The sequence below is a fragment of the Ranitomeya imitator genome, chromosome 6, assembly GCF_032444005.1.
Source record: "Ranitomeya imitator isolate aRanImi1 chromosome 6, aRanImi1.pri, whole genome shotgun sequence".
NCBI classification, from domain to species: Eukaryota; Metazoa; Chordata; class Amphibia; order Anura; family Dendrobatidae; genus Ranitomeya; species Ranitomeya imitator.
The window spans coordinates 32,013,421-32,037,530 of record NC_091287.1 but is presented as its reverse complement, the minus strand read 5'-3'; the positions used below and the strand labels follow the sequence as shown (position 1 = coordinate 32,037,530).

The 24,110-nt window shown below is 48.5% G+C and overlaps 1 protein-coding gene across 2 annotated transcripts in view; it reads left to right on the top strand.

Moving 5' to 3' along the window:
* ANKIB1 (ankyrin repeat and IBR domain containing 1) overlaps positions 1 to 24,110 on the top strand; it is an 80,437-nt gene that overhangs the window by 34,782 nt on the left and 21,545 nt on the right. For both annotated transcript variants that reach the window (XM_069729404.1, XM_069729403.1), the window contains exons 3-14: positions 2,652 to 2,952; positions 4,360 to 4,542; positions 8,433 to 8,550; positions 14,200 to 14,408; positions 14,606 to 14,694; positions 17,252 to 17,396; positions 18,515 to 18,681; positions 20,514 to 20,602; positions 20,850 to 20,980; positions 21,927 to 22,061; positions 22,673 to 22,759; positions 23,006 to 23,072. In XM_069729404.1, coding sequence (XP_069585505.1) covers positions 2,652 to 2,952; positions 4,360 to 4,542; positions 8,433 to 8,550; positions 14,200 to 14,408; positions 14,606 to 14,694; positions 17,252 to 17,396; positions 18,515 to 18,681; positions 20,514 to 20,602; positions 20,850 to 20,980; positions 21,927 to 22,061; positions 22,673 to 22,759; positions 23,006 to 23,072 — 1,721 coding nt within the window. The remainder of the gene's footprint in view (positions 1 to 2,651; positions 2,953 to 4,359; positions 4,543 to 8,432; positions 8,551 to 14,199; positions 14,409 to 14,605; positions 14,695 to 17,251; positions 17,397 to 18,514; positions 18,682 to 20,513; positions 20,603 to 20,849; positions 20,981 to 21,926; positions 22,062 to 22,672; positions 22,760 to 23,005; positions 23,073 to 24,110) is intronic.

Here is a 24,110-nt window from a genome sequence, read left to right as displayed (position 1 = left end):
CTGCATTAGGAGGAACCCAGGGCCAACCTCACCAGCATATGGTCTCACAAGGGGTCTGAGGATCTCATCTTGGTACCTAATGGCCGTCAGGCTACCTCTGGCGAGCACATGGAGGGCTGTGCGGCCCTCCAAAGAAATGCCACCCCACACCATTACTGACCCACTGCCATGGTCATGCTGAAGGATGTTGCAGGCAGCAGATCTCTCTCCACGGCGTCTCCAGACTCTGTCACGTCTGTCACATGTGCTCAATGTGAACCTGCTTTCATCTGTGAAGAGCACAGGGCGCCAGTGGCAAATTTCCCAATCCTGGTGTTCTGTGGCAAATGCCAAGCGTCCTGCACGGTGTTGGGCTGTGAGCACAACCCCCATCTGTGGACGTTGGGCACTCAGACCATTCTCATGGAGTCGGTTTCTAACCGTTTGTGCAGACACATGCATATTTGTGGTCTGCTGGAGGTCATTTTGCAGATATCTGGCAGTGCTCCCCCTGTTCCTCCTTGCACAAAGGCTGAGGTAGTGGTCCTGCTGCTGGGTTGTTGCCCAACAACGGCCCCCTCCATGTCTCCTGGTGTACTGACCTGTCTCCTGGTAGCGCCTCCAGCCTCTGGACACTACGCTGACAGACACAGCAAACCTTCTTGCCACAGCTCGCATTGATGTGCCATCCTGGATGAGCTGCACTACCTGAGCCACTTGTGTGGGTTGTAGCGTCAGTCTCATGCTACTACAAGTGTGAAAGCACAACCAACATTCAAAAGTGACCAAAACATCAGCCAGAAAGCATTTGTACTGAGATGTGGTCTTTGGTCCCCACCTGCAGAACCACTCCTTTATTGAGGGTGTCTGGATAATTGCCAATAATTTCCATCTGTTGTCTATTCCATTTGCACAACAGCATGTGAAATTGATTGTCAATCAGTGTTGCTTCCTAAGTGGACAGTTTGATTTCACAGAAGTTTGACTTACTTGGCGGTTATATTCTGTTGTCTAAGTGTTTCCTTTATTTTTTTGAGCAGTGTATATAACATATATTAGAAAAAGTCATGACGTCAAATAAATACGTTTTTAATACATCTTGGGCTCCAGGAAGCTGAGACGTGTGGAGCTTTTTTGTTGGGTCCTCATAATGCAAAGCTCTTTAAAGTCCACGTAACGATTCCCATCTGTGATTTGGGGAGTTCTCATAGGCATCCAAGAGCACTGTTTACTCCCATCAAACAGGCCCCAATATCTCAGCATCCCAGTAAGGCAATGATATTGGAGTATATGGATAATTTTTTTTTCGGATTCGGTTAATCTCCTCTAGTCACTAGGAAACATCACAAAAGACGACATTAAAAAACTTGACGACTACGAGATGAAACCTAGAAGCAAAACTTCGTAATTCCTCTTGTTTTGGCCATTGAAATGCTAATAAATTTACTCTTCTACCAAAGAGTCGCCTTTACAATGGCTGAGCGCAAAACTAACGATGTTAGCGGCGGCTGGTGTGTGTGTGTGTATAGGATTATAGCCAAGGGCATAAAAGAAACGTTATCTGCTGTTCGACCTAATTCGTAAAACCATTGTTTTACTTTTTCCGTAATTGTGTTTTCTGCTGTATTCACATCCAAAGCTGCGTGCAAGATTCCACTTATTTTCTATTACCACTGTGTCAGTCGCTGTCTTTTTAACAAGAAGGATTGCAGCCAATTTATGAAGGTGAAGCCCTTTCTAGTAAATGTTTTATTGCAACTTGCTGCTGGATTCACAGTTACACTGCTCAGTAATGATGTATCATGTCCTCCATGCTGTTGCTTCTGAACATTTGCTCCATACAGACAACAGAGAAGGAATCCCTCATGTCTGTGTTGTCTATAGAGCCAGCGAACACACAAGGATTCCTGCTCTCATGTGTATGTGAAACATTATAGCAGCTAGTCTCTACCCACCAGCTCAGAGGCAACTGACAAAGGAGTCCCTGCAGTGATGAAAATTGATAAGATCTCCAGACATCATCTTTTTCCTCATTTAGGCGCACAAGAAAGCATATGCTGAAAAGTCACCTAATACAGGTACGTTTTAAAGGGCATAAATGGCATATCACCTAGGGACTACCCTCTCCGTGTGGCTGGTTGTTTGTCAGTCATAAGGGTCCCGGGAAGTCCTGTGGATGCTCAAAGATGCATGTGTTTATTAGCAGGTGGACACTGGAGTTGGGCCTTGATGGTTTTGTTTCCAGTCTATCGGGAACCCGGGAAGGAGGATTGTCTCTTGATCGAGATGCTGGGTTGTTAAAGTTTATGGAGGAGAAAAAGCTCAGAATCACTTAAAAAGTTAACCAAATATGTTCTTTTCTTTCGGTGGACTTCTTTAAGATACTGTCTCGCAGCTAGTAGGTGAAGACTATCTGCCATGATGTCTCCCATACACCACACACACAGACCTGAGGGATTCCTTCTTTCCTGTATTTATGTAACACATGATCCGAAGCAGCAGTAGCATGGAGGTCACAATACAAAAGTACTGAGCAGTGTAACTGTGAATTCAGCACTGAGTGGAGATAAAACCCGTATGTGGTGGTAATTAAGTCTAATCATATACATTATTGCTTTGCACAAGGTCCGTTTCTACTGTTAACAGATGTTCTTCGCTCTTTATTCTTGCAGGTCATTTCTCTTTGGGAAGGATGGAAATCCAAACAAGCGCAACATCCACAACGAAAGTTCTATGCACTTGCTCTGTATGGGATTCCACCTCATGATCTCAGAAGGTGCTTTGGACCATCGCCTACCCAGGCTCGGAGATGACGATCGCAAGAGATCTGAATGTTTGCGGATGATCTTAGAGTGGAAAGGGGCAAAGCTTGACCATGGGGAATATGAGAGGGCCGCTCTTGATGCCACTGACAACAAGAAGAATACACCCTTGCACTATGCCGCTGCCTCAGGGATGAAACATTGCGTAGAGGTAAACTGCATTAGTCACTTTGGGAAAGAATACGTTTACCCTAGGTTTGGAGACGGGGGCAGTTGTCTAATGAGAGGTGGAGAAATCTGAGATGGTCATCAATATGGTGGTAGAAGTCCTCCTACTCTTCAGTTTACCAGGTGGCAACTGGGCAGCTTAACATTGGCTTTTGGTCCAATCTAAATCCAATGTTAACTCAAGAGCAGGTGAATATGTGTATGGCCAACAGTTAGGAAAAACGTATGTCTTTCGATTCATGATCGGTCCCATCCTTGGTATGGACCACCACACAACGTTGGGTAAATGTCTACTCGTATTAAATATATGTTTTCCTTCTTGTCTCTCCACTTGGTTGTTGTATTTGGCCATCACATCAGTAAGCCCATGATGTTGGCAGGTTGGTTACCAAATCAATCTACTCCTGACCTCCTAAAAGAGTCAAATATACAATCATTGGCTATCTTCTATTACATGCTACGCCAACATCCAAGGAAAGCCACCAGAGATCCAGGGAGGGAACCCTGAAAAAATGTTCCCGTCTTGGGACACTCCTCCATCTAGCCCTTTCCTACTATCCTCTTCTTGAGAGGATAATCTAACCAGGGTTTTAAGGACCAGAGGAGAAGATGAGTTGGGTCCTACTGTCCAAAAAACATGTTTATGCATGGAGCTATGGACAGAAGCCGAGCTCTCCGTATAAATTCATCTCCATGATGGGATTTGTTATAGTTCGGCTATATGAATGGGTAGTGATGTTGGTGTTGAAGGTCTAGACCTCCAAGGTGAATGATGAAGGGTGTTGGTGGAGACTGCACATGAGAAAAAGAAAAGTTTGAAAACCTTCTCTTCTTCTCCAGAGAGGGCTTTTTGGCTACTCTTATTGTTTTTTTCTTTTATTTGTATTCCTAATGTTTACACTTTGACATTGTAGTGTTCATCTTCTGAACATTGAATGTGATGTGTCGGTCTCCAAGATGATTAGGACATGTATTTACCGATTCAAGAAGATGATTCCTGCTTTAAGTCAATTGAATGTTTTTAGATTTTTTTTTTTCTTCTGGTACATAACGGGGGAGATTTTTTTTTTTAAGTCTATTTTGCTATTGGCCGTTTTGCTGTTGCTCCAAATTTATCAAAATGTCACGCTCCGTGTCCACTTTGTGCGTCACCCTTCCTACAATAGTGCGGATTGCAACTTTTTGATACCAGAAAATTAAAACAAATCAGTTGATAAATTCGCATGTTTTGTGCAAAATATTTGCATAAAATTTTGACTACAAATTAGACTGCAACTCTATCCTGCGAAGAAGACGTAATAATAACTATGGCGGTTTTATTGGTGACATTGTGCCAGAATCCAGCACAGCAGATGTTCCCTGAAGTGTCTTTCTGCCCGTCTTTCCACAGCTGCTAGTGAAGAACGGAGGAAACCTATTTTCTGAAAATGACAATAAGGACACCCCGTGCGACTGTGCCGAGAAGCAGCGCCACAAAGATCTGGCCCTAAAGCTGGAGTCTCAGATGGTCTTTTCCAGAGACCCCGAGGCCGATGATATAGAAGCGGAGTACGCGGCATTAGACAAGAGAGAGGTACTCACCGCTCCCAATATTCTCCTACTGTTACCATGCTCCACTGCCATCAATATCGAGTGCAGCTCTGGAGTATAATGATGGATGTAACTCAGGATCAGTAATGTAATGTATGTACACAGTGACTGCACCAGCAGAATAGTGAGTGCAGCTCTGGAGTATAATGATGGATGTAACTCAGGATCAGTAATGTAATGTATGTACACAGTGACTGCACCAGCAGAATAGTGAGTGCAGCTCTGGGGTATAATACAGGATGTAACTCAGGATATGTAATGTATGTACACAGTGACTGCACCAGCAGAATAGTGAGTGCAGCTCTAGGGTATAATACAGGATGTAACTCCGGATCAGTAATGTATGTACACAGTGACTGCACCAGCAGAATAGTGAGTGCAGCTCTGGGGTATAATACAGGAGGTAACTGAGGATCAGTAATGTAATGTATGTACACAGTGACTGCACCAGCAGAATAGTGTGTGCAGCTCTGGAGTATAATACAGGATGTAACTCAGGATCAGTAATGTAATGTACACAGTCACTGCACCAGCAGAATAGTGAGTGCAGCTCTGGGGTATAATACAGGATGTAACTCAGGATCAGTAATGTATGTACACAGTGACTGCACCAGCAGAATAGTGAGTGCAGCTCTGGAATATAATACAGGATGTAACTCAGGATCAGTAATGTATGTACACAGTGACTGCACCAGCAGAATAGTGAGTGCAGCTCTGGAATATAATACAGGATGTAACTCAGGATCAGTAATGTATGTACACAGTGACTGCACCAGCAGAATAGTGAGTGCAGCTCTGGGGTATAATACAGGAGGTAACTGAGGATCAGTAATGTAATGTATGTACACAGTGACTGCACCAGCAGAATAGTGAGTGCAGCTCTGGGGTATAATAGAGGATGTAACTCAGGATCAGTAATGTAATGTATGTACACAGTGACTGCACCAGCAGAATAGTGAGTGCAGCTCTGGAGTATAATACAAGATGTAACTCAGGATCAGTAATGTAATGTATGTACACAGTGACTGCACCAGCAGAATAGTGAGTGCAGCTCTGGAGTATAGTACAGGATGTAACTCAGGATCAGTAATGTAATGTATGTACACAGTGACTGCACCAGCAGAATAGTGTGTGCAGCTCTGGAATATAATACAGGATGTAACTCAGGATCAGTAATGTATGTACACAGTGACTGCACCAGCAGAATAGTGAGTGCAGCTCTGGGGTATAATACAGGAGGTAACTGAGGATCAGTAATGTAATGTATGTACACAGTGACTGCACCAGCAGAATAGTGTGTGCAGCTCTGGAGTATAATACAAGATGTAACTCAGGATCAGTAATGTAATGTATGTACACAGTGACTGCACCAGCAGAATAGTGAGTGCAGCTCTGGAGTATAATACAAGATGTAACTCAGGATCAGTAATGTAATGTATGTACACAGTGACTGCACCAGCAGAATAGTGAGTGCAGCTCTGGAGTATAGTACAGGATGTAACTCAGGATCAGTAATGTAATGTATGTACACAGTGACTGCACCAGCAGAATAGTGTGTGCAGCTCTGGAATATAATACAGGATGTAACTCAGGATCAGTAATGTATGTACACAGTGACTGCACCAGCAGAATAGTGTGTGCAGCTCTGGAGTATAATACAAGATGTAACTCAGGATCAGTAATGTAATGTATGTACACAGTGACTGCACCAGCAGAATAGTGAGTGCAGCTCTGGAGTATAGTACAGGATGTAATTCAGGATCTGTAATGTAATGTATGTACACAGCGACTGCACCAGCAGAATAGTGAGTGCAGCTCTGGGGTATAATACAGGATGTAACTCAGGATCAGTAATGTATGTACACAGTGACTGCACCAGCAGAATAGTGAGTGCAGCTCTGGAATATAATACAGGATGTAACTCAGGATCAGTAATGTATGTACACAGTGACTGCACCAGCAGAATAGTGATTGCAGCTCTGGGGTATAATACAGGATGTAACTCCGGATCAGTAATGTAATGTATGTACACAGTGACTGCACCAGCAGAATAGTGAGTGCAGCTCTAGGGTATAATACAGGATGTAACTCAGGATCAGTAATGTATGTACACAGTGACTGCACCAGCAGAATAGAGAGTGCAGCTCTTGAGTATAGTACAGGATGTAATTCAGGATCTGTAATGTAATGTATGTACACAGCGACTGCACCAGCAGAATAGTGAGTGCAGCTCTGGGGTATAATACAGGATGTAACTCAGGATCAGTAATGTAATGTATGTACACAGTGACTGCACCAGCAGAATAGTGAGTGCAGCTCTGGGGTATAATACAGGATGTAACTCAGGATCAGTAATGTAATGTATGTACACAGTGACTGCACCAGCAGAATAGTGAGTGCAGCTCTGGGGTATAATACAGGATGTAACTCAGGATCAGTAATGTAATGTATGTACACAGTAACTGCACCAGCAGAATAGTGAGTGCAGCTCTGGGGTATAATACAGAATGTAACTCAGGATCAGTAATGTAATGTATGTACACAGTGACTGCACCAGCAGAATAGTGAGTGCAGCTCTGGAATATAATACAGGATGTAACTCAGGATCAGTAATGTAATGTATGTACACAGTGACTGCACCAGCAGAATAGTGATTGCAGCTCTGGGGTATAATACAGGATGTAACTCAGGATCAGTAATGTAATGTACACAGTGACTGCACCAGCAGAATAGAGAGTGCAGCTCTTGAGTATAGTACAGGATGTAATTCAGGATCTGTAATGTAATGTATGTACACAGCGACTGCACCAGCAGAATAGTGAGTGCAGCTCTGGGGTATAATACAGGATGTAACTCAGGATCAGTAATGTAATGTATGTACACAGTGACTGCACCAGCAGAATAGTGAGTGCAGCTCTGGGGTATAATACAGGATGTAACTCAGGATCAGTAATGTAATGTATGTACACAGTGACTGCACCAGCAGAATAGTGAGTGCAGCTCTGGGGTATAATACAGAATGTAACTCAGGATCAGTAATGTAATGTATGTACACAGTGACTGCACCAGCAGAATAGTGAGTGCAGCTCTGGAATATAATACAGGATGTAACTCAGGATCAGTAATGTAATGTATGTACACAGTGACTGCACCAGCAGAATAGTGATTGCAGCTCTGGGGTATAATACAGGATGTAACTCAGGATCAGTAATGTAATGTATGTACACAGTGACTGCACCAGCAGAATAGTGAGTGCAGCTCTAGGGTATAATACAGGATGTAACTCAGGATCAGTAATGTAATGTATGTACACAGTGATTGCACCAGCAGAATAGTGAGTGCAGCTCTGGGGTATAATACAGGATGTAACTCAGGATCAGTAATGTAATGTATGTACACAGTAACTGCACCAGCAGAATAGTGAGTGCAGCTCTGGGGTATAATACAGGATGTAACTCAGGATCAGTAATGTAATGTATGTACACAGTGACTGCACCAGAAGAATAGTGAGTGCAGCTCTGGAATATAATACAGGATGTAACTCAGGATCAGTAATGTAATGTAATGTATGTACACAGTGACTGCACCAGCAGAATAGTGATTGCAGCTTTGGGGTATAATACAGGATGTAACTCAGGATCAGTAATGTAATGTATGTACACAGTGACTGCACCAGCAGAATAGTGAGTGCAGCTCTAGGGTATAATACAGGATGTAACTCAGGATCAGTAATGTATGTACACAGTGACTGCACCAGCAGAATAGTGAGTGCAGCTCTGGAGTATAGTACAGGAAGTGACTGATTTAACAATTTGTTCATGCTTTCACTATGCAAAATTCTTTGCTTTTATTTTATTTTTCATCCCTTTTCAGCCTTATGAAGGGCTACGGCCCCAGGATTTACGGCGGCTTAAGGACATGTTGATCGTGGAGACGGCAGACATGCTGCAGGCCCCTCTGTTCACGGCGGAGGCTTTGCTGCGGGCACACGGTAATTATAGATTATATAGTTACATACAGGAGACGTGGTGAGCGCTCGGGCTTCGGTTGTTGCTGCATCTCCAGTCCCTGAAGGGACGGATTATAGGGGAATATATGGCGGTGAATTCTCCCGGTGCCCCAGGCTGAATCCTTGTGCAGAGCACAATCCCGTGTGGATCTTGTGGAAACAACGCCTGAAGTGTAACTGAATATGGACGCCGATCTAGAAGTGTGGGCATTACTTACATTACTTTTCACCCTGTTTTTAAGTTTACTGGAAATTATAGTGATCGGACCACCGCTGTTCAGTTTTCTAATACTTTAGCTGATAAAATAAATAAAATCTCAATATGCGGCTTGGTACCTGGGGGCTTCGGGAGCCTGTAGATACAGGCTGGTTTTTTTTTTGGTTTGTTTGTTTTTTCAGCTATTGCTGGATGTCTGGGTCCGTATGCCTCTTCTCACCCCCTGCCCGTCTGGGCCCTCAGACGTGTCTTTTCCTTCCTCGTTGTGTGGACTGTTGTCTTGACGCTTGGGTGTATCACTTGCTCTCTTTATATTTGGTCCCTGTGTCGCTTGCCCCCTGCCTGTCTGGGCCCTCGGGTATATCGCTTGCCCCCTGACAGTCTGGGCCCTCGGGTGTGTCGCTTGGCCCCTGCTTGTCTGTGTCCTCGGGTGTGTCGCTTGCCCCCTGCCTATCTGGGCCCTCGGGTGTGTCGCTTGCCCCCTGCCTGTCTGGGCCCTCGGGTGTATCGCTTGCCCCCTGCCTGTCTGTGCCCTCGGGTGTGTCACTTGGCCCCTGCTTGTCTGTGCCCTCGGGTGTGTCGCTTGCCCCCTGCCTGTCTGGGCCCTCGGGTGTGTCACTTGGCCTCTGCTTGTCTGTGCCCTCGGGTGTGTCGCTTGCCCCCTGCCTGTCTGGGCCCTCGGATGTGTCGCTCGCCCCCAGCCTGTCTGGGCCCTCGGGCATGTCGCTCGCCCCCAGCCTGTCTGGGCCCTCGGGCATGTCGCTAGCCCCCAGCCTGTCTGGGCCCTCGTGCGTGTCGCTCGCCCCCTGCCTGTCTGGGCCGTCGGGTGTGTCGCTCGCCCCATGCCTGTGTGGACCTTTTGGCGTGTCGCTTGCCCCCTTTCTGTGTGGTCCCTTGGGCATGTCACTAGCCCCCTGCCTGTCTGGGCCCTCAGGTGTGTCGCTCACACAATGCCTGTCTGGGCCCTCGGGCATGTCGCTCGCCCCCTGCCTGTCTGGTCCCTTGGGCGTGTCACTAGCCCCCTGCCAGTCTGGGCCTTCTGGTGTGTCGCTCGCCCCCTGCCCGTCTGGGCACTCTGATGTGTCGCTCGCCTGGAAATACACACTGATCTTTTAATTACTACAGCGCCAACCACAGGAGAAATGAAGCATTACACTGTGCCCATTTAATGTTGGGTTAGTAGCAGATCTAGTGGCGATCGATGTTGTTTAACCATTTAGATGCCACTGTCAATCACCGGTTGCGGCATTTAAACAGAAGGGTTGGCTGTCGGCTCGGGTAGCTGCGTCATTCGCCCCTTCTGTCACTTAACAAGGTCCCTCAGTCTTCTGGATCAAATACTTATTTTCCCCACCGTATGTTTGTACATAATATTTGGAAATGCCTAAATTGTCATCCTGCAGTCGCCACCTCTACCCCCCGAAATGCGATAAATTAAGAACTGTTGGGCACAATGTACGTACCCCGAAGTATTAAAGCCCCGCACACAGAGGAACATGTCCTCATACAGATCCATCAATGGAAAAATATAAGGTATGGAAAAGAAGTCTCAGAAAATGGCAACACAAATCATTGTTTTTTTTATATACAAAGCTTAGATTATTTTTTAATTACTTATGTAAAAAAAATATGTATTTTTCCCTGAAGGGTTTCGTGTTTCTCCGGCTTAAACATAATTCCACAGCCATACAGCGCTGGCAGGCGTATTCTGGTCTAGCGATGAGCAGGTTATTCTGCGGATGTTTTCTATTCCAGCCTCGCAGGAATCCGTCTTTTCTGAAGAAACTGTGATAATTTATTACCTGTCTATAAATATAGTTCTGCTGTATCTATAATGAATTGCCTCCCAGAATAGAAGCAATTACAGAAGTCCCATCACCGCGACCAGCGGCTGATTCGCGCCTTTCTCGAAGACTTTTCCGCCTGGTAAATGCAACCGGTGTCCTGTACTGTGTAATGCGGCCAGTATGGAGGGTTATCAGAGAGGCTGCCAGAACGATCCCAGGAGGTGGGAGCAGCAATCATGTACCCAGCGGTATCCGTACACTGCCTGCTGTATATAGTGCCGCGGAGTATACCGTACACGCCTGTCTGCAGGAAGATGGCGAGGAGCCGGAATAGCATGGCAAATCACAGTGTAGACTGACACACGGCCTGCAGGAACCTAGAGCATCAGACCTACATTGATCGAGGTGATGGCTCTGTCGCCCATGTACAGTATTGGGGCCATCTGTAGCATCAGAGCAGAGCTGTTTGCTCTGAACTAATCACATTTTTACTCCTTACTATGCACTTTCCTTTTATTCTGTTTCCCAAAAATTTGGAGAAGTTGTAGTTTCATACTATTTTTTACACTAGAAACAACTGCCTCCATCCATCTTTTTCCCCTTCCCATCAATATTTTTTTCCCCTCCCCATCAATCTGGTTTTCACTCCCCATCTATATATTTTCCCTTCCCTATCAATCTTTTTTTCCCTCGCCATCAATCTTTTTTCCCCTCCACATCTATCTTTTTTTCCCTCGCCATCAATCTTTTTTCCCCTCCCCATCCATCTTTTTTCCCCCTCCCCATTAATCTTTTTTTCCCTTCCCCATTAATCTTTTTTTCCCCCTCTCCATTAATCTTTTTTCCCTTCCTCATCAATCTTTTTTCCCCTCCCCATCCATCTTTTCTCCCCTCCCCATTAATCTTTCTTTCCCTTCCCCATTAATTTTTTTCCCCTTCCCCATCAGTGGTATTTTCCCTTCCTCATCCATCTTTTTTCCCCTCCCCATCCATCTTTTTCCCCCTCCCCATCAATCTATTTCCCCCTCCCCATCAATCTTTTTTTCCCTTCCCCATCAATCTTTTTTTACCTTCCCCATCCATCTTTTTTTCCCCTCCCCATCCATCTTTTTTCCCCTCCCCATCCATCTTTTTTCCCCTTCCCCATCAATCTTTTTTTCCCTTGTCCATCCATCTTTTTTTCCCTTCCCCATCAATTGCTTTTTACCTTCCCCATCCATCTTTTTTCCTCCTCCACATCAATCTTTCCCCATCAATCGTCTTTCCCCCACCCCATCAAACCTTTTTCACCTTCCCCTCTACATCCTTTCCCTCATCAGTCCTCTCTCCCCTGTACTCATTTGTGTGAGAACCTGCAGCTGCATCCCCCTCCTTTCTGCTATTTGCTGCGGCCTGTAGGCAGGGCAGTAAAGTGGGAAAGATGCCTCTTTATCCGTAAGTTACATTAAAGTTGTATATGTTCAGGAGTTTTACTGATTCATATAACATGATACCCTTACTGAGTCCCTGCGTGCCCCTGCACCATATTAGGGGTCTTATTCTGAAGAAATGAGATTACCGCCGGTTTACTTGCAGCACGCGCCTATGATTACCTCTGATCGGCTTTTCGCAACGTTCCCGTAAATAAGACATTATATTAATGGCCGTTATTAGCAGCTCTATTTAGGCTGTCATTGAGAATTTCTCTAGCGATTAGTCGTCAATGTTGATAAATGTTATTAATGAGTATTCCTGATGGCTGCTGGCAGCCGCTCGCCCATCTGTCTTCAGAGATTTCGAAATTGCAAGCAGATGGCAGAGCATGGCGGGTCTCGTGCCAAGCGGAGTCAAGTCTGGTTCACACTTTATTGTATTGTCATGTCTCTCAAATGAGAACATTTATTTTTAAGTAAATCTTTGATTTATATGAAAGTCTGGGAAAAAGTTTAGATAATGTTGTGTATGTCTCAAGATATTGATTCCAGTAGGTTTGTGTGGGATAAAATGGGAAAACAGAGATGATGGAGAGAAGCACAGGAGTCAAGATGGATAGCGGAACGTCTTGTCTGGGGTCTGATATTGAAGGGGTCTGTAAATGAGGGTGGTCTGAGCTCTGTATACCAGTAGGTTCTAGTCTGAACGGCGTATGTAAGTGGCATCTAAGGGGTGCATACGGTTGGGGTATGGTATAAGGGGGATATACAGGATGGGTGTGGTTTGGTGCCTGTATACAGGAGTCTGGCCCGGGGTCTGGGTTTGTGCTGGTCTGAGGTCTGTATATAGCATGGGACTTGCCGGAGTGCAGCTTGGCCCTGGGGTCCGGGTAGGGGTTGCAGCCTGGCCCCGTTGTCCGTGTAGAGGGGGCGGCCTGGCCCCATAGTCCGTGTAGAGGGGGGCGGCCTGGCCCCGTCATTCATGTAGAGGGGGGCGGCCTGGCCCCGTCGTTCATGTAGAGGGGGGCTGCCTGGCCCCGTCGTTCATGTAGAGGGGGCGGCCTGGCCCTGTCGTTCATGTAGGGGGGGCGGCCTGGCCCCGTCATTCGTGTAGAGGGGGGCGGCCTGGCCCCGTCGTTCATGTAGAGGGGGGCGGCCTGGCCCCGTCATTCGTGTAGAGGGGGGCGGCCTGGCCCCGTCATTCGTGTAGAGGGGGGCGGCCTGGCCCCGTCATTCGTTTAGAGGGGGCGGCCTGGCCCCGTCGTTCATGTAGAGGGGGGCGGCCTGGCCCCGTCATTCGTGTAGAGGGGGGCGGCCTGGCCCCGTCATTCGTGTAGAGGGGGGCGGCCTGGCCCCGTCATTCGTGTAGAGGGGGGCGGCCTGGCCCCGTCATTCGTGTAGAGGGGGGCGGCCTGGCCCCGTCATTCGTGTAGAGGGAGCGGCCTGGCCCCGTCGTTCGTATAGAGGGAGCGGCCTGGCCCCGTCGTTCGTATAGAGGGAGCGGCCTGGCCCCGTCGTTCGTATAGAGGGAGCGGCCTGGCCCCGTCGTTCGTATAGAGGGAGCGGCCTGGCCCCGTCGTTCGTATAGAGGGGGGCGGCCTGGCCCCGTCATTCGTGTAGAGGGAGCGGCCTGGCCCCGTCGTTCGTATAGAGGGGGCGGCCTGGCCCCGTCGTTCGTGTAGAGGGAGCGGCCTGGCCCTGGGGTCTATATCTATAATTGGGCCTTTTGTGTGGTCTGTAGTCATGCGGAATATGTTGGCGCTATATAAATAAAATTATTATATTTGCTACTTGCTATACCCTAGTTAGGTTTATTGAAGATGTTCTTTTCCTTCCTGTATTCTTACCCTCTAATAATATTAAGATGACTTTGCGCATTCTGTCCCAGTCTATACGGCAAAGCTGTTAAGTGATGTACAAAAAATAGGAAATATCCATATACTGTGTTGCAATGTACAATGTAAAAACTGCAGTATTTCAAAATTTGGATAAATGCATATAAAAAGGGGACAGTATTAATGTTCTTTAAGGACTTGTCCATATATTGACCTTCATTTATTGGGAATTTATTTTGCACATTTACTTTGTAATTTTCCTCTCACACAGTATATTCTGTATACCTCTATGTACTGCTCAGTGGTATATGTAAGCGCTATATTACTAATAGGAATTTGCCATAAATGTTTTCCTATTACTTTTTTCCTTTCTTTCATAGATTGGGACAGGGAAAAGCTACTGGAAGACTGGATGTGCAGCCCCGAGAATTGCTGCCAACGATCAGGCGTTCAGATGCCCACCCCTCCGCCCAGCGGGTATAATGCCTGGGATACGCTCCCTTCTCCGCGCACACCACGTACAACCCGATCATCGGTCACCTCCCCAGATGAGATCAGTCTGTCTCCCGGGGACATCGACATGGCTCTGGTCCGTATCCAGTAATGGAGTCAAGGGTTGGGGAATCGTCACTGCCATCTTCTTACGAATGTTTGTCAGATATTGTTTTATTTTTTTATACGAAATATCGAAAGGATATGGTATAAAAGTTTATTACCTACCCATTTGAAATGACCTATTTCATAAATAATATATTTTTTTTCTTTTCCCTAAATATTTTTGCTCAGTGTGGCATCTGCATGTGCAGCATCTCTGTGTTTGAAGATCCAGTGGAGATCCCATGTGGACATGAATTTTGCAGGACATGCTGGGAATCGTAAGTATAATGTTAATATAAATTAAATTTTTTGTGTGTTTTTTTTCTTTTCTTAGTTAAAATCAGTTGGGAGCAGCAATTTGCTTCCTCAAGGGCCGTCATGAGCAACACCAGTTAAGCTGGGGAGGAACTTGGGGGCGAGCTATGTCTACCAGTAGTTGGATGGTGTTAACAGGAAGGGGCCTCTCATTCTGGACCCTTATTTATCAGATCAAGATCCTCTCTCGTTTTGGAGGACTCACCGTGTCCGTGCATCACATGGACAGCCTATTGATTTGATTGAAAGCTTGTAATGTAATTCTTCATTCCGCCTGCGGAGGCGCTGCAGGGATATTAAACACTCGCCACCAGGTTCCACTACAGTCGATCGTTAGGGATCCCAATAAAGGGATATCTTGTGATATGTCCGAAGATCGACAGATCAAATTTAGGTTCAGGGAACTGGTTGAACCTTTTTACGATCGGCCATCGTTAACCCCTTCTCGACATCCGCGAAACATGTAGTTGGGGGTCTGCTCAATGCCCCCTCATTACTTTTGTATTGTGTTACATTGAACAGCCATGTATGGTCCTGATCCGCTGGTAGGCTGGACTAGGGTAGCCATGTATGGTCCTGATCCGCTGGTAGGCAGGACTAGCGTAGCCATGTATGGTCCTGATCCTCTGGTAGGCGGGACTAGAGTAGCCATGTATGGTCCTGATCCTCTGGTAGACGGGACTAGCATAGTCATGTATGGTCTTGATCCGCTGGTAGGCGGGACTAGAGTAGCCATGTATGGTCCTGATCCGCTGGTAGGAAGGACTAGCGTAGCCAGCGGCCCTGATCCGCTGGTAGGCAGGACTAGAGTAGCCATGTATGGTCCTGATACTCTGGTAGACGGGACTAGAGTAGCCATGTATGGTCCTGATCCTCTGGTAGGCGGGACTAGAGTAGCCATGTATGGTCCTGATACTCTGGTAGACGGGACTAGAGTAGCCATGTATGGTCCTGATCCGCTGGTAGGCAGGACTAGAGTAGCCATGTATGGTCCTGATACTCTGGTAGACGGGACTAGAGTAGCCATGTATGGTCCTGATCCTCTGGTAGGCGGGACTAGAGTAGCCATGTATGGTCCTGATCCCCTGGTAGACGGGACTAGCATAGTCATGTATGGTCTTGATCCGCTGGTAGGCGGGACTAGAGTAGCCATGTATGGTCCTGATCTGCTGGTAGGAGGGACTAGAGTAGCCATGTATGGTCCTGATCCGCTGGTAGGCTGGACTAGGGTAGCCATGTATGGTCCTGATCCGCTGGTAGGCAGGACTAGCGTAGCCATGTATGGTCCTGATCCTCTGGTAGGCGGGACTAGAGTAGCCATGTATGGTCCTGATCCTCTGGTAGACGGGACTAGCATAGTCATGTATGGTCTTGATCCGCTGGTAGGCGGGACTAGAGTAGCCATGTATGGTCCTGATCCTCTGGTAGACGGGACTAGCATAGTCATGTATGGTCTTGATCCGCTGGTAGGCGGGACTAGAGTAGCCATGTATGGTCCTGATCTGCTGGTAGGAGGGACTAGAGTAGCCATGTATGGTCCTGATCCGCTGGTAGGCTGGACTAGGGTAGCCATGTATGGTCCTGATCCGCTGGTAGGCAGGACTAGCGTAGCCATGTATGGTCCTGATCCTCTGGTAGGCGGGACTAGAGTAGCCATGTATGGTCCTGATCCTCTGGTAGACGGGACTAGCATAGTCATGTATGGTCTTGATCCGCTGGTAGGTGGGACTAGAGTAGCCATGTATGGTCCTGATCCGCTGGTAGGAAGGACTAGCGTAGCCAGCGGCCCTGATCCGTTGGTAGGCAGGACTAGAGTAGCCATGTATGGTCCTGATAGTCTGGTAGACGGGACTAGAGTAGCCATGTATGGTCCTGATCCTCTAGTAGGCGGGACTAGAGTAGCCATGTATGGTCCTGATCCTCTGGTAGACGGGACTAGCATAGTCATGTATGGTCTTGATCCGCTGGTAGGCGGGACTAGAGTAGCCATGTATGGTCCTGATCCGCTGGTAGGAAGGACTAGCGTAGCCAGCGGCCCTGATCCGCTGGTAGGCAGGACTAGAGTAGCCATGTATGGTCCTGATCCTCTGGTAGGCGGGACTAGAGTAGCCATGTATGGTCCTGATCCTCTGGTAGACGGGACTAGCATAGTCATGTATGGTCTTGATCCGCTGGTAGGCGGGACTAGAGTAGCCATGTATGGTCCTGATCTGCTGGTAGGAGGGACTAGAGTAGCCATGTATGGTCCTGATCCTCTGGTAGGCAGGACTAGCATAGCCATGTATGGTCCTGATCCTCTGGTAGGTGGGACTAGTGTAGCTATGTATGGTCCTGATCCGCTGGTTGGTGAGACTAGAGTAACCATGTATGGTCCTGATCCTCTGGTAGGTGGGACTAGAGTAGCCATGTATGGTCCTGATCCTCTGGTAGGTGGGACTAGCGTAGCCATGTATGGTCTAGACTGTATAGATGCTGGTGAACACGTTACTTGGCTCCTGAGGGTTTTCTTTTTCTTTTTAGGTTTCTGAACCTTAAAATCCAGGAGGGTGAGGCCCACAACATCTTCTGTCCGGCCTATGACTGTTTCCAGCTGGTCCCTGTGGAAGTCATAGAAAGTGTGGTGTCTAAGGAGATGGATAAGCGCTACCTGCAGTTTGACATAAAGGTGGGATACCGCTCTGTAGAAGTAACACCCACACCTACTATGGAAATTCCTTTCAAGAAATCTGCTCATGTGAACAATGGTGTTGGAGCCGAGAAGCCACAAGGGTTTCACATTCAGATTCTCTCATTATTGCTTGATGACCTTAGAAAACAATGACTTATCAAAGGGTATCCAATAAAATGTAGTATAGTGGGGCGCCCGCTGAAGTTTGAGGGGTATTGCAGGGCATCCGTTTTAAGTTAGAGAGGTATCGTTTGGGGCACGTTGAAGGGATATAGTGGGGTGCCCATTTAAGTTGGAGGGGTATAGTGGGGCGCCCTTTGGAGGGGTATAGTGGGGTGCCTGTTGAAGTTGGAGGGGTATAGTGGGGCATCTGTTGAAGTTGGAGGGGTATATGGGGGCGCCTGTTGAAGTTGGAGGGGTATAGTGGAGCACCCATTGAAGTTGGAAGGGTATATGGGGGCACCTGTTGAAGTTGGAGGCGTATCATGAGACACCCATTAAAGTTTAAGAGGTATCGTACGACATCTGTTAGTTGGGGAGGGGGTATCATGAGACACCCCTTGGAGGGGTATAGTGTGACACCTGTTGAAGTTAGGACCATCATGGAGTGTTCATTGAAGTCCGTGGGGTATCATGGGGCCCCTTTTGAAATAGTAGGAGTATTATGGATCCCAGTGAAGTCCGTGGGGTATCATGGGGTGCCTGTTGAAGTAGGAGGAGTATTATGGATCCCATAGAAGTCTATGGGGTATCATGGGGCGCCTGTTGAAGTAGGAGGAGTATTATGGATCCCATAGAAGTCTGTGGGGTAGCATGGGGCGCCTGTTGAAGTAGGACGAGTATTATGGATCCCAGAGAAGTCCGTGGGGTATCATGGGGCGCCTGTTGGAAGTAGGAGGAGTAGTATGGATCCCATTGAAGTCTGTGGGGTATCATGGGGCGCCTGTTGAAGTAGGAGGAGTATTATGGATCCCATTGAAGTCTGTGGGGTATCATGGGGCGCTCACTAACTAGAATGTAGTAACACATGACGCCATTGAAGTTGGTGTGGTATCACATGCTGCCCGTTAAAATTAATGTTACTTTTTCTGTCTCTTCATTTCCATTTTTTTCAGGCATTTGTAGAAAACAACACAGCCATCCGGTGGTGCCCGACGCCGGCCTGCGAGAGGGCAGTGAGGCTCAAGAAGCAGGGAAGCAATACCTCTGGTTCGGACACCCTGACCTTTCCGTTGTTGCGGGCTCCGGCTGTGGACTGTGGAAAAGGGCATCTGTTCTGCTGGTGGGTGCAGTGTCCTGTGTGTACGTGGGCGCCTTAATTAGGGAGTACATTTTACCATGGATATAAGTGTACCAATATCATACAGATTTGTGAAAAGTCCGTGTCCGCCCTCGGGGACTCCCACCGTCGGTGAGAATGAGGGGATCGCTGCATTGTTTGACTACCCAGCTGGGTGGCTAGCAGCGGTCCATTCACTTGAGTGGGGTCATCAATGGTATATAGGGAGCCCCTGTAAGCAGTTAAATGACGTGGTATCTGAGGAATTAACCAGCCGGGACCAGAGTCCTCTCTAATCCCGGCTGTGGCCATCTCTATCATACACGCGCTGTGCATAATGTTAGGTACGGGCTGCATGCTTTGAACGCATCTGTACACATTATTAAGTAGATCTCTTAGATCTGATGAGGCTGGTATACTTACTATGAAAATCCATGTCAGTATGACTATGACTGTATAATTCTTGTAAAAAAAAAATCTAAATCTCTGCAAACCTGGCCTGATGGACAGGTCCTCGGTCTTCCTCTCTGTGAACCCTGCAGTTCTGATCGTCATCTCGAGTTCAGTGATTGGCTGCAGCGCTGTTGGCGCTGCAGGCAGTAATAGACACAGAGAGCTGCGGTGGAAGCTCTGTGCTGGACCTGGGGAGGGTGAATAAGGCTTGTTTCTTCGGGGGGGTAGAGGACAGGTTTTCTGAAATATCAGTCTTATTGAATCCCCCCCTATATAAAGCCTCGGGGGCAGACTCTCGAGCTGTGAGTCGTTTTACGTCCTCCGCAGGATGAACGTAGCGGAGTGTCCGGCATTGTGTGCGGTAATCCTGAGCTTTTACGGTCAGTTTCTGGTTACTGGCAGGACGCGATCTTCTTTCTTACAGTCTTCTGTTGGCCCCTACATCATTTATAAAGTAGCCGACATCTGAGACGCCGCGGGGGTCTGCATTTACACCCTCGTGGCGTATCCAAATGTTGTATGAACCTGCATAGAAAACGTGACCTTATAAGACTCCACCAGAGCTATTACTTGGGGGTCCCGGGGTGCAGGGAGGTTCAGGTTGTGAATTTGTGAGTGTGCTGATTCCTCCGGCGTCATCTGAGGACCTGGCGGATCCTGTATCAAGAACGCGATCAATAATTCATCATCGGGACAATCGAGGCTGAAGATGAGGCAGGAAGGTAACAGGAACGGGAAAGCAGCTATGATCTGTGTCTGAAAAAGCTGGGTGACGACCACCAGGACACCAAACCGCTTCTACCACGGTTGTCACTAAGGGTTGTTTTTAGTCCATAATTGCAGAATGAAATGGTCCGGAGCAGCCGATCATCTGATTGGAAAGGACCATGGCGGTGCCTGGGATCCCAGCTCAGTCCTGTGCTCTTAAAGGGGTTGTCCCAAAATATAAAGTTATCCACAGGATGGGATGATAAGTTTGTAATAGAATCGATTCTCCAGACTCTGGTCCAGCGGCCATGTCGGTACTGCATGGACATTTGACTGGAGCCCTGCGGATCGCCCGCTACCTGTCGACATTCACAGATCATCGTTGCGGCATGACGTCGAGCCAGGTCGACTAATCTAAAGCACAAAAAAGGGGGGAAAAAAACAAACCAGAAAATGGCTGCCAAGTGGTTTGTAAGAACTGAGCTGCAATACCAAGTGAAGCCACTGCCAGAAGTGTGGCACTGTGCTTCATAAGCAAGAGAGGGAATATGGAGGCCAATGGCCCCGGAGCTAAGATTGGGTATGGATGTGCCATCTTAATGAAGATGGGTCAACGCTGATTTCTCAGAAGCGGGCAGGTCTGGGAATATTGATTCTGGTTTTCTGTTTTGCAGGGAATGTTTAGGAGAGGCCCATGAACCGTGTGATTGCCAAACATGGAAAAACTGGCTGCACAAGGTGTCCGAGATGAAGCCGGAGGAGCGTAAGTATGAGATGATGGCGCGATAGGTGATGCGTCATCCAGCACACCTCTGTAATGAGCCGGCGTGGATTTAGGGCCGACCAGAATGAGATTTATTCTTGCAAGCGGCTACTAATTGAGCACCGCGGATGGCTGGGTCTTCTCACACTTCTACCCTTCCGATAGCGCCCAGGCAAAGTGGCGGCCGTCCTGACACCACGTGTAGCTGTATATTATATATTGTGATCTCTTCTCCATTGTTGTCTAGTGGTCGGCGTGAGCGAGGCGTTCGAGGATGCTGCTAATTGTCTCTGGTTATTAACGAACTCGAAACCTTGCGCCAATTGCAAGTCTCCCATCCAGAAGAACGAGGGCTGCAACCATATGCAGTGTGCCAAGGTAAGAAACGTGGCAACCCAAGACAACCGCCACACCGAGCAGCTGATTGCCACAGGGAGAAGCTTCTGGGACCCTGGGATCCCGCTGTACTCATCAGTACTTAATTACCCGACCGGAACCATAGAGGGGCATCAAGTATGGAATCCGGGCAACTTCCTACAGTAGTGAGAAGTCATAACGGTGCAATGCATGGCCGCGCAGAGAGAGCTCCGTGGGGGGCGTCTGGCTGCGGGGAGAGCCCCGTGGGTGGGCGTCAGGCTGCGCGGAGAGCTCTGTGGGTGGGCGTCTGGCTGCAGGGAGAGCCCCGTGGGTGGGTGTCTGGCTGCGGGGAGAGCCCCGTGGGTGGGCGTCAGGCTGCGCGGAGAACCCCGTGGGTGGGCGTCTGGCTGCAGGGAGAGCCCCGTGGGTGGGTGTCTGGCTGCGGGGAGAGCCCCGTGGGTGGGCGTCAGGCTGCGGGGAGAGCCCCGTGGGTGGGCGTCTGGCTGCGGGGAGAGCCCCGTGGGTGGGCGTCTGGCTGGGGGGAGAGCCCCGTGGGTTGGCGTCTGGCTGGGGGGAGAGCCCCGTGGGTGGGCGTCTGGCTACGGGGGGAGCCTGAGGGTGGGCGTCTGGCTGCGGGGAGTGCCCCGTGGGTGGGCGTCTGGTTGCGGGGAGAGCCCCGTGGGTGGGCATCTGGTTGCGGGGAGATCCCCTGTGGATGGGCGTCTGGTTGCGGGGAGAGCCCCGTGGGTGGTCGTCTGGCTGCGAGGAGAGCCCCACGGGCAGGCATTTGGCTGCGGGGCTCTCCCCGTGGGTGGGCATCTGGCTGCAGGGAGAGCCCCGCAGGCGGGCAACAATCTGCACTAATATACTTAGGAGCTCATTTTTTATATATATATTGTTGAGCAAAAAGTAAAAAAAAAAATTGTTTCTAAAAAATTTACTTCATGTCTTTTTTTTTCTTCTAAAGTGCAAGTACGATTTCTGCTGGATTTGCCTGGAGGAGTGGAAGAAACACAGCTCCTCCACAGGGGGATATTACCGCTGCACACGTTACGAGGTGATAAATCAGGTGGAGGAGCAGTCTAAAGAGATGACGGTGGAGGTGAGAGCCGGGGACTGACCGCTGATTCTTGCTGTATGAAGTAGACCATGTATCTGGGAGGGATATGGACAGGTTCTGTAGATCTTGTATGACCATTGGTGCCTGCAGTAATCTGAAATCTGCTTCTTTTCTCATCAGTGTCTTTGCACCATGCTTTGCACTGCAGGATCATTGTATTTGTACAAAGCCAATTCAATAAGAAGTCCTTTTGTAGAAAAGGGATAGTCTAACCGATTTTACAACTAATCCTCCAGTGAGAACAAAAATAAAGTATCCGGCGATTTCTATGCACAGACTGCGGACAGCGTGGATCCTGGAGACGACGTTCCTCTGCTTATTATAACAAAGGGGAATTGATGGTTTCCAGGGTGGAATTAATTTGGTATTGAAGAAGGCCGCCTTGACTAAAGGGGGAGTCCTATAAACCGCTCCAGCACATGCAACTTTCAGGGTCTATGACGAAGCATGGTGCAGCGTAATGCGCCCCGTCACGGTGTGATGATATGGCGGCACGTAACGCCTGGTAGTTAGAGAAGCGTGTTAATGATCAGAATCCGGCCCAACCTGTTAATTAAGGCAATGTGGCAAACTTTATCTTTTGGTTTTTTTAGGCAGAGAAGAAGCATAAAAGATTCCAAGAATTGGACAGATTTATGCATTATTACACGAGGTTTAAGAACCATGAACACAGTTATCAGGTACTGTTCACTTGAATTCCATCTTCTATGGTAAAGATCGTCCTTGTACGCTGGCGACACGGCGAGAGCGGATTGTCCGGTGCCCATGATGTTCGACATGGTGTCCTGTATGGATGTAACATTGTGCGGCGCCTCGTGCTGCCTTCTTCTTGTCACTTTCCTGGATGTCATCTTCCCGCTTCCCCAAAATTGTGACCCCATTGTTGTCACATGCAAATCTCCAGTTCTATTTTTTTCTTCTTCCAGCTAGAACAACGTCTTCTAAAAACAGCCAAAGAAAAGATGGAGCAGCTGAGCAGAGCTCTTAGTGAAGGTGAGAGGCGCCATTTTTTTCCAGGAACGACGACCCAAATTTCACCATGAAGAGCACATGGGAGTGAAATTGCATTTTTCTTTTTATTGATTTAGTGTAGAATCCCAGGTCACAAATATAAAGAAAAAAAATCTTGTTCCGTTTTGTGTATGCAGCTCTTATGCTGGCTTGTGTCTCCGTAAGTGGCGGCTTGGATTTGAAATTTGAAACAGCTTTTGCTGTGGATTCCAAGCCCAAATCTATGTCCAATCCAACAAAACTCTGCATCCAATACATGTAAAAGGGGGTTGCCACCCCAAACACATGCAATGAAAATTTACATATGGAAGGCTGCAGGCTTGCGCCCTGCTCTCTGCCGGCACTGAAGGTTGTAGGCTGGCGCCCTCCTCTCTGCTGGCACTGAAGGTTGCAGGCTGGCACCCTCCTCTCCGCCGGCACTGATGGTTGTAGGCTGGCGCCCTCCTCTCCGCCAGCCCTGAAGGTTGTAGGCTGGCGCCCTGCTCTCTGCCGGCACTGAAGGTTGTAGGCTGGCGCCCTGCTCTCCGCCGGCCCTGAAGGTTGTAGGCTGGTGCCCTCCTCTCTGCCGGCACTGAAGGTTGTAGGCTGGCGCCCTCCTCTCCGCTGGCGCTGAAGGTTGCAGGCTGGCGCCCTCCTCTCCGCCGGCACTGATGGTTGTAGGCTGGCGCCCTCCTCTCCGTCGGCCCTGAAGGTTGTAGGCTGGCGCCCTCGTCTCTGCTGGCCCTGAAAGCTGTAGGCTGGCGCCCTCCTCTCTGCTGGCCCTGAAAGCTGTAGGCTGGCACCCTCCTCTCCGCCGGCCTTGAAGGTTGTAGGCTGGCGCCCTCCCCTCCCCCGATCCTGAAGATTGTAGGCTGGCGCCCTCCTTTCTGCTGGCCCTGAAAGCTGTAGGCTGGCACCCTCCTCTCCGCCGGTTTTGAAGGTTGTAGGCTGGCGCCCTCGTCTCCGCCGGCCCTGAAGGTTGTAGGCTGGCGCCCTCCTCTCCGCCGGCCCTGAAGGTTGTAGGCTGGCGCCCTCTTCTCC